Source organism: Pelophylax lessonae (genome assembly GCF_965119305.1).
Source record: "Pelophylax lessonae genome assembly, chromosome: 3".
In the NCBI taxonomy this organism is placed as follows: domain Eukaryota; kingdom Metazoa; phylum Chordata; class Amphibia; order Anura; family Ranidae; genus Pelophylax; species Pelophylax lessonae.
In genome coordinates, this window is record NC_138770.1 from 40,190,980 (window position 1) to 40,204,901 (window position 13,922).

The 13,922-nt window shown below is 43.8% G+C and overlaps 2 protein-coding genes across 2 annotated transcripts in view; both read right to left on the reverse strand.

The window, feature by feature from the left end:
- Positions 1-13,922, reverse strand: part of LOC309550292 (uncharacterized protein) — a 979,642-nt gene that overhangs the window by 89,151 nt on the left and 876,569 nt on the right.
- LOC309550710 (uncharacterized protein) overlaps positions 9,676-13,922 on the reverse strand; it is a 36,396-nt gene continuing 32,149 nt past the window's right edge. Inside the window, exon 6 of the mRNA XM_082251045.1 lies at positions 9,676-10,813. Coding sequence (XP_082107171.1) covers positions 9,681-10,813 — 1,133 coding nt within the window. The 3' untranslated portion in view covers positions 9,676-9,680. The remainder of the gene's footprint in view (positions 10,814-13,922) is intronic.

Genomic DNA, 13,922 nt, shown 5'->3' on the forward strand with positions numbered 1-13,922 from the left:
TCTCAGTCTGCTGCTCCTGCTGGCTCTTCCTGGTGTTTCCCTGGTCAACTTCCTGGTTCCAAGCACCTTACACTACATCCACGCAGAGGGGTTGCTCACCATTGACCACCTGGAAGGTTCCCACCTTCTGGAGACCTACTGATATGCTGTTTAATGTCATGAGTGCATATAATGTTTGTTTTTCATTTTACTCTAAGGCTACATTCACACCTGAGCGTAGCGTTTTCGCGCGTTTTTTTACCGCGATTTTTACTGCAATTTTTGCCGCGATTTACAGGCGTTTTTTTGTGCAGGCGTTTTTAGATTGAATAGAAACCAATGGAAAATGCCTGTAATCTGCCCAAAAAGAAGCTCATGTACTTTTTTGAGCGTTTGGCGTTTTGCTTACAGCGTCAAAACGCTCAGATGAGAACAGGGGCCATTGAAATGAATAGGATTTGTCTTGTTGGGCGTTTTGAGAGCTGATCCTAGAGCAGAAAAATGCCCCAAAACGCCTACATGTGAACGGAGCCTAAAGGAAATTTGTACATCCTGAATGTTATTGTATTTTGTATGTATTGCAAACTGCACTCATTGTGCACACGCCACAAATAATGTTTTCATTATATGTTTGCATTCTATCGAGTCCTGAAAAGAATTAGCCTGCCTATGTTACGCCCCTTGTTACCATAAAAGTAGAATTGTAATAATAATGTGATACCTACGTAATCATGTGTATAAAAATCCTTAAATTGCGTCAAATAAAACAGAGCAATTATTTTGGAAAGACGCGGAGTGTATCTATTTGAGTCTGTTCACTACTGCAGTAGTTATTATTTGGAACCACTAATCAATATGAGGATAGGAGTTGCTTATCTATAAAATTTCCAGAACATTACCAATATGTTTTAATAAATGTTTTTACTTAGGTCAGGGGTGTCAAACTCGATTTCATTGTGGGCCACAACAGCATTATGGTTGCCCTCAAAGGGCCAGTTGCATCTGTAAGCCTGGAGTCAGCTGCCAGAGTTTGCTGAACGCTGAGACTAGGGGAGGCAGACACTAGGGTGTGCAACAGAGAGGCACAGGATCTCTAGGAGCAGTTTTGTCCCCCTCTTTGCTACTGACTGCTGAGACGATGTGGGGGATTGGACATGAGCCTCTGTACGGCTGGACAGAGAACCCCAAGATCTAGCGGAGGAGTACTTTCCTCCTCTCTGCTGCCGACTGCTAAAACATGGGGAGGACAGAAATGAGGGGGGTACCATGGCTGCAGGAAAGGTGTAACGGCCCCATGAAATGCCCTGGTGGGCCAGATTCGGCCCCTTGGCCTTGGGTTTTAAGTCCGTGACTTAGGTAGTGGCATTTTTCTCTCCTTCTTTTATCTGTTTATCCAGTTATTTTGTGTTTATTAAAAGTCAGCAGCTACAAAAACTGTAGCTGCTGACTTTTATTAAACGGGCACTCACCTGTCCCAGGATCCAGTGATTTGCTCACCCAAGCTGGCCTTTCTCTGTCTTTTCTCTCTGGTGCTGACGTCTCAACTGTGTGCACCCGACTGTGACAGCTTGCGGCTTCACAGCCGGGTGCCCACTGAGTATGCGTGAGCTGTGGTGGGCACTGTGAATGGTCCTGCAGTCTTCTGGGATCTGTGTTGTGTCCAAGATGACTGCGGGGAGGGAAGGGGGAAGGAGAGCTTCCAAAACCAGGTACCCGCTCCCCCCCTCCCCCAAAAAAGTGCCATTTAGAGAAGAGGCAGGGGGGGGGAAGGAGGCCTTAAAGCGGAACTTCCCCTTTTTTGTGGAGCTCCGCTTTAAGAAGACAAGTAGTAGGGCATAGCTGGACAGCTGATCGGTAAAGTGTGTCCATGAGTAGTAGCAAACAATAGCCAGTCCTGCATTTGTCCCCTAAATCTGCTCTCAGTAAGAAGATGTGGATACAACTCATTCTAATTGACACCGATTAAACTCCATTGTGCTGATAAGGTATGACCACTAATGCTCACACGGAGCCTCTGGCAGGGCTGTCAACCAAGAACGGTACTGTGTGCAGTGTAACCTGCATCAAGAATGTTGAAAAGTAGATGAGCGCAGCTGGGCTTACATATCCTTGCATGTCAGAATGGTCTGGAGCTGGACACAACATTCTATGTGCTGTCTGCAAGGCTCCTCTGTTCAGTGTATCGCTGAATAGAGTGCCAACAGCCTGCTGGCTCCTCTTGTGGCCAGCCCTTCATAACCTACGTTCTGAGAAGGAGAAAGGGCCGGGGCTCTAAATGACATCTACGCATTTCATCTAGTCACATCTGACTTCTTCAGGGCATATTGAAAGCCTGCCCCTAGTGTGGGATTTCAATTCCTCCTTGTTTGCTATTGTAACCACCTTAGCTCCGCTAAGTCAACAAACACAGTTGTAGCGCTACACCCGAGGTAGATTCTGGATTCCCCGTTCTTATGGCTCGACTCTAAGAACAACCTTAGCTCCACTGACACACCAGGTTAAGCAAATGGATACTACACTGGTACTGGAAGACTGGCACTAGCGTAGGTTTTTAACTCTCTTCCTGCCACCGCCTCTCTGCCCTTTAGGCTCCATTCACATCTAGGCGTCCCGGATCGCGGGCAGAATCCTCATGATTCTGCCCACAATCCCGAATCATGGCATATTGCGGGACACCCACGCGATCCCCTTCACTTCTAATAACCCCCCGATCACACTGTGATTTTGCCACGATTGTCGCACGACAAATCGCAGTAAAATCAGGCAAAAACAAAATCGCAGTCGGCCTGTCGCCCAAAAGAAGTCCTTGTACATGATTCATCAGGCGATAATCGCAGCAAAATCACGCCGCGATCTGGGTGTCATTGGAAGTGATGGGGATCGCACGGGCGTTCCGCAATTTGGCGTGATTCGGGATCACGGGCAGATTTGCAGTGATTCTGCCAAAGACCCCAAGCACATGTGCTCCTGGCTTTCATACCACACCGCACAATGCACTGAGACAGCAGTGTCTGTGCCAATCACTGGGGCTGTATCAAAGGCTGTGTACCTATTGGTCAGGTTTTCTCCACTGTCCAGCATGCCGCCCTATTGGACCAGTGTGAAACACTCCCCTAGACCATATGAATCACACACTGAGCACATTGAGCAGACCTCACTAACAGATCCTGCTCCCTGTTAAGCAGAGAGCAATATAGAATTTACCTGCTGCTCATCTGATAGGGAGACAGAGCCAAAACTATACTCTCCTATCTAGCACCTACCTAGGAAGGTGCTACACTTTCAAAATATCATTAAAAGTAAACAAACAAACTGCATCACTTCAACTATTGGAAATTTTACGCTGGTAGATGCCAAGGAAATCCAGCTCCCTCACGGAGGATCCATGGTATTTTTAAAAATGTTCAGCAAAAGGGGTCCCACCACCATCAATCACATTACTAGAATCATGTTCTCCGAAACTCATTGCACAGAAATGGCTTTCTTATATACCCTCTGCACATTCAGAATGGGTTAAGGCAGTAAATGAGGCTCTCTTGAGGGAGAATCAAACTTATAAACATAGGGGAAGCTCAACAAAATTGGAGCGTATCTGGGGTATTTGGCTAGACCTCCCTGGACTGGCCCAAGTACAGTTGGCTCATAATAGAATTCTTGGAGGGAAAACCTCTTCCATTTGAATATCGGTTGAGTTTCGAGACTAAAGTTTTGGTTCGATAAATAAATGTAGACTGGTGCTACTGACTCAACTCCAACAAGAAGAGGGGGAGTAGAACAAAGAGACCGCTCTAACAAGCAGAGGCAAAACAGTTTTGGTTTTTAGTTTTGGTTATTTTTCTTTCAGGAAAAAAAAAAAAGGATCATTTGTGATCACATGTACAATAAGGTGAATCTCACCTATTTAAGATGGGAATCTTATCACCCCCGACCTACACCAATATACAGTCTAGTAACATTACGACGGGGTGGAGAAAAGAAAAGAAAGGACAAGAGATAAACAATCTGGGTTGCAATGTGTAATCGGGGAGACATATTGAGAAATACTTAGGAATAACTGATATCGCTTTTCATTTATTATCTGAACATATGTAACATGTACGTTATTACAACAGAGCTGGATGTCTTATGTCTAACCAAAATTGTACTATACATGTTGGATAACCCAATGGCAATGTCTTTTCTTTTGACTTATTGCATCATTCATCTAATTTGTCACTAAAAATTATCTGAGTAAAAAAAAGAATCCCATTCTCCAATCCACTTTCTGGGATCCCTTTTTGGTTTTGCCAACATATGTGCAGTGGGGAAAATAATTATTTGATCCCCTGCGGGTTTTGTAGGTTTGCCCACTTACAAAGAAATGAAGAGTCTATAATTTTTATCATACTGTAGGTGTATTTTATATGATAGAGACAGAATATCAACCAAAAATCCAGAAAAAGCACATGATAGAAATTATATAAATTGAGTTGCAGTTCAGTGAGTAAAATAAGTATTTGATCCCCAAGCAAAACAAGACTAAAGCCTCGTAGACACGCAACGAATTTCCGCCGACCGGTCATCCGTCTTTTGTCCAGAGTGCGTGTCTGTTGGTTGGAATGTGCTCTAGACTGTACACGAATTATCCCGTACAACAAAATTCTACTTCAGAAGTGATGTCATGTGTTGGATTGCTTTCTATGTGTTCTTTCATCTCTGAGCATGCCTAGATTTTTCCCCATCGAAATCTGTACTAACGAGACGAAAATAGGACATGTTTTGACGGAGGACAAAAATTTTAATGCCTGCACACCAGGATTTTGTCAGCCGAAAAGTCGGATCGGCTGTCGAAAGCACCATACTAACAAGACGAAAATCGGCAGATCGGTCGTCAGACGAAATTTCCCGGCCAAATTTCTTATCGTGTGTACGGGGCTTTAGTGTTTGGTGGAGAAACCCTTGTTGGCAAGCACAGAGTTAAGTAATTTCTTGTAGTTGGTGATCAGGTTTGCAAACATCTCAGGAGGAATTTTGGTCCACTCTTCTTTACAGATCTTCTCTAAATCCTTAGGCCCCTTTCACACAGGTGGACCGTTCATTCTATGGGGCATCGGATGTCAGCAGAGACATGTCTGCTGACATCCGATCCGTCAAATCTGGATGGATGGAAACCCTATTTTCCATCCATCCAGCAGATCGAATCGGATGAGAACGGACCGACGGTCTGTTCCCATCCGATTCCCCCATAGAAATATATGGGGAACTGACAGCTGTGTCTCCGCACACAGCACGGAGAACAGCTGTCATTCTCCTGCTCAGAGGGGGATTGGTGGATCGATTCCCCGCTGAGATAAACGGAGTGAAAGAGCCCTTAAAGTTTCTTGGCTGTCACTTGGCAACTCGAAGTTTCAGCTCCCTCCATAAATTTTCTATAGGATTAAGGTCTTGAGACTGGCTAGGCCACTCCATGACCTTAATGTGCTTCTTCTTGAGCCACTCCTTTGTTGCCTTGGCGGTATGTTTTGGGCCATTGTCATGCTGGAAGACCCATCCAACACCCATCTTCAGTGTTCTGGCCGATGGTCTCATCTAAGATTTTACAATACATGGCCCCTTCCATTGGCCCCTCAATGCGGCAAAGTCAATCTGTACCTTTAGCAGAGAAACAGCCCCAAAGCATCATGTTTCCACCTCTGTACTTGACTGTAGGGATGGTGTTAGGATAGTCAGCATTTTTCTTCCTCCAAATACGGCGAGTCCCCCTCCTCAAGGAGGTCGATGTACAGCCATGCCAATGAACATCGAAATGATTCAGAGAAGGATTGGAAGAAAGTGCTGTGGTCAGATGAGACCAAAATTGAGCTCTTTGGCATTAACTTGACTCTCTTTGTTTGGAGGGGAAAAAACGCTGACTATGACTCTAAGAACACCATCCCTACAGTCAAGCACAGAGGGGGAAAAGGAGCAGTTTATAAAAGAACAAGTAAAACATTGTTTATGCTAAGGGTCCCAAAATACCTTCATTTTGCTGATATATTTGCACATTGTGTCCACATCTGAACATAATGGATGGGGATTACCAAGGAAAGCGTACTATAGGCTCAAAGGGGAGTACTCACCATGTACCAAAACCCACAAAAAAAAAGATCCTGGGAGTGCAGGTAGTTTACAATTACGATATACAAATACCGCAATAGTGACCCCAGCAGAAGGAAAAAACTTTTCAGGGAAAGGGAGTTTAAAAAGACATTCAAAGAATTTGTCAGAGAAGCTGTTTAACTGTAATCTGTGTAGAGGATTCTTTACTGTCAGGACAGTAAGGATATGGAATTATTTCCACAAGCAGTGGTATCAGCAGGGAGCGTCAGTAGTTTAAAAATAATATTAGATGGGCATCTTAAAAATCGCAACATACAGGGATATACAATGTAATATTGACTTCAACACAAGCACACACACCACATGTTGAACTGGACTGACTGGTGTCTTTTTTTCAAAAAAAAATGTAAACAAAACAGGATATATGGTAATCCGTAGTGGGCCTCAAAAGTACTGGAACGTATTATATGCCTAGTCACCCAATTGTGTATGGTGGCACAGCTAGGACTAGAGAAAAAGCATAGAGTAACCGTTGGTATATACAATAATGCAAAAACAAAAATTGTGGTAGTGATCCAACATGGAGCACTCCCACGGAAAGCCAACTAAGGATACTCGAGCAAGGAAATTAGTGCAAAACTGTAAATTTTATTTAGGCACTTGTGCCAATAAAAAATGAGAAAAAAAGATTAAATACAAGGCAATGGAGAGATACACTGTTTGGACATTGTTAAAAAAATGTAATAAAAAGTGGCATAAGACACATGTAACAGTAGAGACTGGAGCCGGTCAATACCGGATGAGGATGATCTAGTAATATGTCTGGACTGGCTAATACACTCAAGGGTGAATAAAGACAAGAAAACCAGATACTAGTATATATCTCATACGTGACCTCACATACCACCAGACATGTATCGAACAATGAGCTCGGTACGGTTGCCAGGTGGTATGTAATGACCTATGGATGCATCCAATAGCACAATGGAAAACGTACTTAGATGGAAATTGATGAAAGTAAATGACCCACTGTTACTGGGTGAAACTCACAGCACATCCATGTGGGTATATACACGGGGCACGGAAGATTGTGCAGTCCTCTCAAAACGGAGATGTATGGGGGCTGTGAGCTCCAACTTCCAAAAAGAAGGGGGTGAATGGTAGAAAGTTTGTGCTAATCGGTCGCTGGAGTCCAGTAACGCCCCCGGTTTTGGCTGCTGGATATGCCGGTGAAGTGGAAATGTCCTCATACGGTAAATTGGGGTCCAGCCAGCAGGGGAATAGCTCCACAGGTATAAGTGTAAATGCAAGTTTTACCTGCAGATGTAGTAAGGATATGTGATCCAGCTGGGCTCCAAGTGGGATCCAAGGAGGTATAGAGCTCCGTCTCAGTCCCGCTGAACTGTGCGGTCCGGTCCGCTGTCTGTTTCCGAGCGGCGTTCGAACCGGTTGTCGGCTACCACGGCATGGAGGATTCGGTTACTTCCTGGTGTGAGTGAACAGCGTCACTTCCGGTAGGATCGATCCGCCGGGTGCCAGGTAAGGGGAACAGCCTTATTTTTACTGCTATCAATGGCCAACATGGAACAACACTTCATCCATGTCTTTGGTGATCTCTGATCTCCTTATGAACTGTTTCTTACATGATGAAAAAGTGAGGTGTACTTTATATCAGGGTGTGCTTCTTCCATACGAGAGATGTGATGTCCAGCAACATTCATATGTAGCCAGGAGCTGGTTAAATTGCCTGCATTAATTTGTCAGGGGACACTTTGTAGCATCTGCCACAGTGAGGCTGTTCCCCACTAGTGCTCAACCTAGACCATGCCTTGTCACATCCTTAATACAGAGTAAGTAAAAGCTTACAGAGGAGCCGAGGATTTTGGGACACACAGTCCATAGACCCCAAATCTACACTAGGAGCTGATCGTCGTGGAATACAAGTTCAAGCCGGCTGAAGGGAGAGAACAGAATGCTGGGAGAAGTAATAAATAGCCTGTGTTGAGGAGAAATCATTCTCTTGGGACAGCAGCCTTCAGTTGGAAGCAGTGACCAGGATGGTTGGAGGAGTGAAAGCTGGTGCTGCGGCATAGGCAGCAAGCGAGAGCCTCCGGCGGGTGTGTGAATTCATCCGTCATTCCGTTCGGTTTGGTGACCATTGGGAGGTCACCCTTATCACAGAGCTGGCTGAGTCACGGCGCTGCAGGGTGTGTGGTCGAGCACCCTTTCCCTGATTACAGCATTCTGAGGAGCCTGGTTCAGGACCTTCCAACTATTCCTTTGAGTCTGGTATCATCTTTACATCCCAAGAGACACTGCATGCAGACACGTTTACTTTGTTTTTATGCTAAAGTCCCAATAAAGAGGCACTTTACATTTGCTATTACAACATCGGATGCCATTATCCCGGAACTATACTGGGCCCTTGTTTAAGCTAGCTGAAGACACAAGACATCTGACACAAGGACTCCTCTGCTCCCCCATCTCAAGAGACATTGGGTACAATACCTGCCCATATTATTATTATTTTCAGAGACCAGGATCTTAGATCTTGCATATAATCTGTTGAAACATTTTTGAGTATCTGTGTTTAATTTGGGGATATGGCGTTGTGGCATCAGCTGGAAAGCCGTCTAAGATGGTGGCTAGCATAATTAGTAAAAAACGTGTAAAAAACGGAAAGGAAGCAAAATCGGATGTCAGCGGTGTCATCCGCTGACATCCGCAATGCCATATACTTACATTATGTCCACATATCATCCGCAAACGGATGGGATGATATGCGGGCACACGGAGCGGATGACACAAATGTCATCCGCTCCGTGAAAAAAAAAAAAAAACAGCGGAGCGGCCGTCTGAAAGGACCCTTAGACTTGCTTCTCTCTCTTCCTGTAACTAGCAATAATACAGATAAGTGTGAAACCTGGAATGTCAACTGCTCTAGATAAGATGTTGCAGGAAACATCTGTACAGAGAAAAATATATTCTGCTTGCTAGACTAGTTTGAAGGTCTTATACAAAGGAAAATATGTATCTGTGATGCAATTGCTGATATATATATGTGATATACATGCCTATTTGGGCACTTGGCAATCTGGACTTGAGTCCTGCTAAGTCTTCTTCGCTAGCGAATAAAAAGTTTTGTTTTCCTGAAGTCTGCGTCTGGAGTCCATTTCTGGTTTCCCAAAACTGTTTGCTGCTATAGCGTCAGGGGGCAGAAGGGAGTAGTATGACATAAAATCCTCTGGCCATAGGCCTTAATTAGGTTACTGGTGGATGCGCTCTATTCTATTGAAACTCTATATTCATCATTTTCCTGTTTATCTGTGCTATGAGTTTGACAATAACCACATACTTGCCTACGTCACATCTTGTTGATTTGTTTAACTGCAGAACTCAAAGTAAAAGATTTACTTTATTACTATTTTATAATCTGGTGTCTGTATAATTGCTTTGCTTTCCCAGGGTTGCTTTCATTGGGGTCAAATATCTTTAAGCGGCCCTCACAGGGGTAGCGCTACACATATAGAATATATTTCCAGCACTCAAGGTACTAATACACCTCGAGGGTTGTGTGAGATCCCTAATGTACAGGACGACAGGACTTCAGTGACTAAATTCTCTCACTCAGCACAGGAACGTGGTTTCTCCCCCATGTGCGATCTCTCATGTGTGAAAAGAGAGGACTTCTGTGTAAAACATTTCCCACACTCAGGACAGGAATATGGCTTCTCCCCAATGTGAGACCTTTGATGCCTGTAAAGATTGAACTTCAAAGAAAAACATCGCCCACACTCAGGACAGGGATACGGCTTCTCTCCTGTGTGCAGTTTCTGATGAGTTTCCAGATTTGACTTCACTGAAAAACATTTCCCGCACTCGGGACAGGAATGTGGCTTCTCCCCCATGTGCAATCTTTGATGTCTGTAAAGATGTGACTTAACTAAAAAACGTTTTCCACACTCAAGACAGGAATACGGCCTTTCCCCCGTGTGAGACCTCTGATGTGTGACAAGACTTGATGCTTTTGCAAAACATTTCCCACACTCCGAACAGGAATAAGGCTTCTCGCCAGTGTGAGACCTCTGATGTGTGATAAGACTGGTCTTCTGTGAAAAAAATTTCTCACACTCAGTACAGGAATATGGCTTCTCACCTGTGTGAGATCTCTGGTGTATGGAAAGATTGTACTTCTTTGAAAAACATTTCCCACACTCAGGACAGGAATACGGCTTTTCACTTGTGTGAACCAGTTGATGGTCTACAAGATCTGATTTTTTTTCAAAGCATTTCCTACACTCAGAACAGGAATAAGGCTTCTCCTCCGTGTGCAATCTCTGATGTCTGTAAAGATGTGAATTCCTTGAAAAACTTTTCCAGCATTTAGGACAGGTAAATGGCTTCTCACCTGTGTGAGTTCTTTTATGAACCCTAAGATTGGATTTAAAATTGAAACACTTCCCGCACTCAGTACAGGAAAACCTCTTATCTGTTGAAAGGACCGCACCGTCCTTCACAGTCTGAGGTTCTTCAGGATAAGAGGAATACGATGGTCCGGCACCGTCCCTCACAGTCTGAGGTTCCTCAGGATAAGAGGAATACGATGGTCCATCTACACTGTGTGGTGCTGGGTGGACATTTGAGGTAGCCGGGTTTTCTCCTGGACTATACTGTGTGATGTCCTCATCTTCTACTTTACAGTCTGGAGACAAAGTGAGACAATCCTCTGAGGTTTTCCTCATCTCCCGTCCATCTACTAAAATAGAAATAAAAAGATTATTACTAGATATGAGCAGATTGGGTCCCCTAAACTGGGACTTGGTCCACATCAGGCAGCTTTGTCTCTGAGGATCTTACAATTCCCCCCTCAAGGTAACTAGTAAATGGGTCCTCTGATCTCCTACCTGTAAAAACTCTTATGGAAGAAAAATTATACTTTATCACATTTCTCTCATTTTACACTATGGAAAATTGAAAGAATAGGTTCACTTGAAATCCTTTTCTAGTTAAAGATACAATGCCTTAGAAGGACTGTTTGTCAAGGTAAGAAGACACTGTTGACTTCCAGTATCCCAGAACAATGGAGATATTTGTCTAATAAACACAAAGTAGTCCTGAGAAGTAGGGAAACCATGAGTAAGCTGAAAGAGTTTTAGTTTTCTTTTCCCATAAACAGGACCAAAAGATAAATTGACCTACCCCTCTATGTTTACAAGAACTTCAGAATTCACACACATGATATTGTTATGACACATCATATGTTTTTCCAGGTGGAGGAGAACAAACAATCTGGTTTCCCCGTCAAGGATAGCTCCTCCATTCGGCGAGAAACTGTTAACCATTAAGGCCCCTTTCACACTTGTGCGACTTGTCATGCGATTTGGGACTGCAAAATCGCATGACAAGTCATTCTCCATTATTTCCAATGAGCCCCATTCATATCGGTGCGACTTGAAGTCCCACCAACTTCAAAGTAGTCTCTGCACTACTTTTGGCATGATTTTGATGCGTTTTGAGGAAAAGACATTATAAGCCCAGTCAAACTCGCATCAAAATTGTGGCAAAAAGTCGCGTCAAAATCGCTGTAAAATCGTGCGAATTTGAAGTCGCACAAGTGTGAAAGGGGCCTAAGTCAGCTTGCGAGAAACTTTTTGGAAGGGGCTTTAAACCAAAGGAAAAAAAATGGAATGAGATCTTTCAGAATTGTATAAAAATAAAACTTGATACTTCCGGAACATTTCAGGAAAAGACTAAAAGAGAATTAAAGCGGAGTTCCGGGCACAAAAACGATATTTTTTTTTTGTGCCCCTCCGCTAGGTATGCCTCACCTGAAAAGGAATTGGATAGTTATTTTTTTTTTTTTGTTTACTTACCTTGCAATTGAAGATCGAAGATACTCACCTCAGAGTACTTCCTCCCTCGGAGCCGCGGCTCACCCCGTCACTTCCTGCCTCGCTATGATTCCTGGGAGCTGAACGTCACAGCTCCCAGGAATCAATGCGCCGCACCGGCCCCGCTCGTCATTTCCGGGCGACGCCGCATTCCCCTGCTAAACAGCTTCTAGGCATGCCCAGAAGCTGTGGAGGAATGCGGCGCTGCGCCGGAAGTGACGAGAGGGGCCGGTGCGGCGCATTCTGGGACAAGAAGACGCGGAAGAAGACACAGAAGAGGACCGCGCCGGCTTCAGCTGCCCACAAGAGAGATGGAAACGCTGTGGAAGAAATTTTCTAAGTAAGTATTTCTTCTAAAAGGTAAGTGCGAACCGGGACAGATCAGAGGCTAGCCATTGTGGAATGTGCTAGCCCTGACTGTCCCGGGGGTATGTTTATTAAAAAATGACATCTGTGCCCGGAACTCCGCTTTAAGTATTAAGATGCTTGACCATTTAGATGTGTGTGTGTATATATATATATATAGATATATAAAAAATCAGGATGAAATAGCATATTAGCGTAAAAGGATTTATTAAGCTTATTATGGTTATCATTGTTTATTTGTAATTATTATGTTAGAAATGTGTGCTTTACAATGTAGCCATATTCAAATAATAATTTATAGTGTGGGGATTTTATGTATATCATTAGAATTTGATTAGGAAATCATGCCATGTCTGTAGTTAGAAGTTTACATTTGAATATCTGAACACTTTCTCTTGTTCATAAATTAGAAATCACCATACTCTCTTAGGCATTCTATATATTTTTGATAGAATCACCTAGTCCAATTTGTTATAGTAAAATATGAAATAGTCCTATAACAGATTGTTTTTAAAATCCATTTCCACTGGAAAACTGAAATAGGAATTTTTGGTCCTAGGGTGTCATCTGGTGGCTAAGTGCGCTAGTACATAAGTGAACACAAGGTTGATAATTAGACTTCCCTACCAATCATAGAGAAGGTTACATCTCCTGGGCCAGGTTTATTAAAATTGTATGAGTATATTATCTGCGATTCAATAAGAGGGCAAGTTAGTTAGGCAGGGGACAGACACCCATCTTCTAGAGATCACACATTCATCATATACAGGGGATCATCAAGACATCATCTGAACAGACCATCAGGAAGACACCATCACAAGATCGCCATCCAGATCAGACCGCCTCATCTAGATCTGACACCTCGCTGAAGCCAGGACACCCAGCTCCAGCCTAGATAGTCGCCATTTTGGGGAAGATTAAATCCACCTATTAATCGGCAGCTTTTTTAGGAGAGTCTGACCAAATAGCCATTTTAAAGGGTAACTACCGTGTTTATCGGCATATAACACGCACTTTTTCATCCTGAAAATGGAGGAAAAAGCAACAGTGCGTGTTATACCCCGATATAAGAAAAAAAAAAGGACAGGAAGCAGCGCCGAGAGGTAGAAGGGGACAGGTCGGGCCGAGGAGATGGAATGACGAGCTGTCATCAGAAGTCCCGCCTCTTATGCCGAGCCGTGTGACGTCTATCATAGGTGCCGGGACTTCTGATGACAGCGATAGCTCGTCCTCCCTTCTCCTCTGCCCTGCCCGCCCCCTTCTACCTCTCGATGCTGCTTTCTGGCCTTTTTTAAAACTGATTTGGATAGTGTCGATGGCGCTGGCGAGGCTGCATTTAAGGACACTGCGCTGGCGAGGCTGCATTGATGGACACTGCGCTGGCGAGACTGAATTTAAGGACACTGCGCTGATGAGGCTGCATTCATGGGCACTGCACTGATGAGGCTGCATTCGTGGGCACTGGTGAGACTGCATTTGATTAAAAAAAAAATGTTCTGAGTTCAAAGCTGTTTATTTTAAATTTCAGCTTTTTTCCTGAAATTTCTCTCCTAAAATGTAGGTGCGTGTTATACGCCGATAAATACGGTATATTTTCCAAATTTAGTA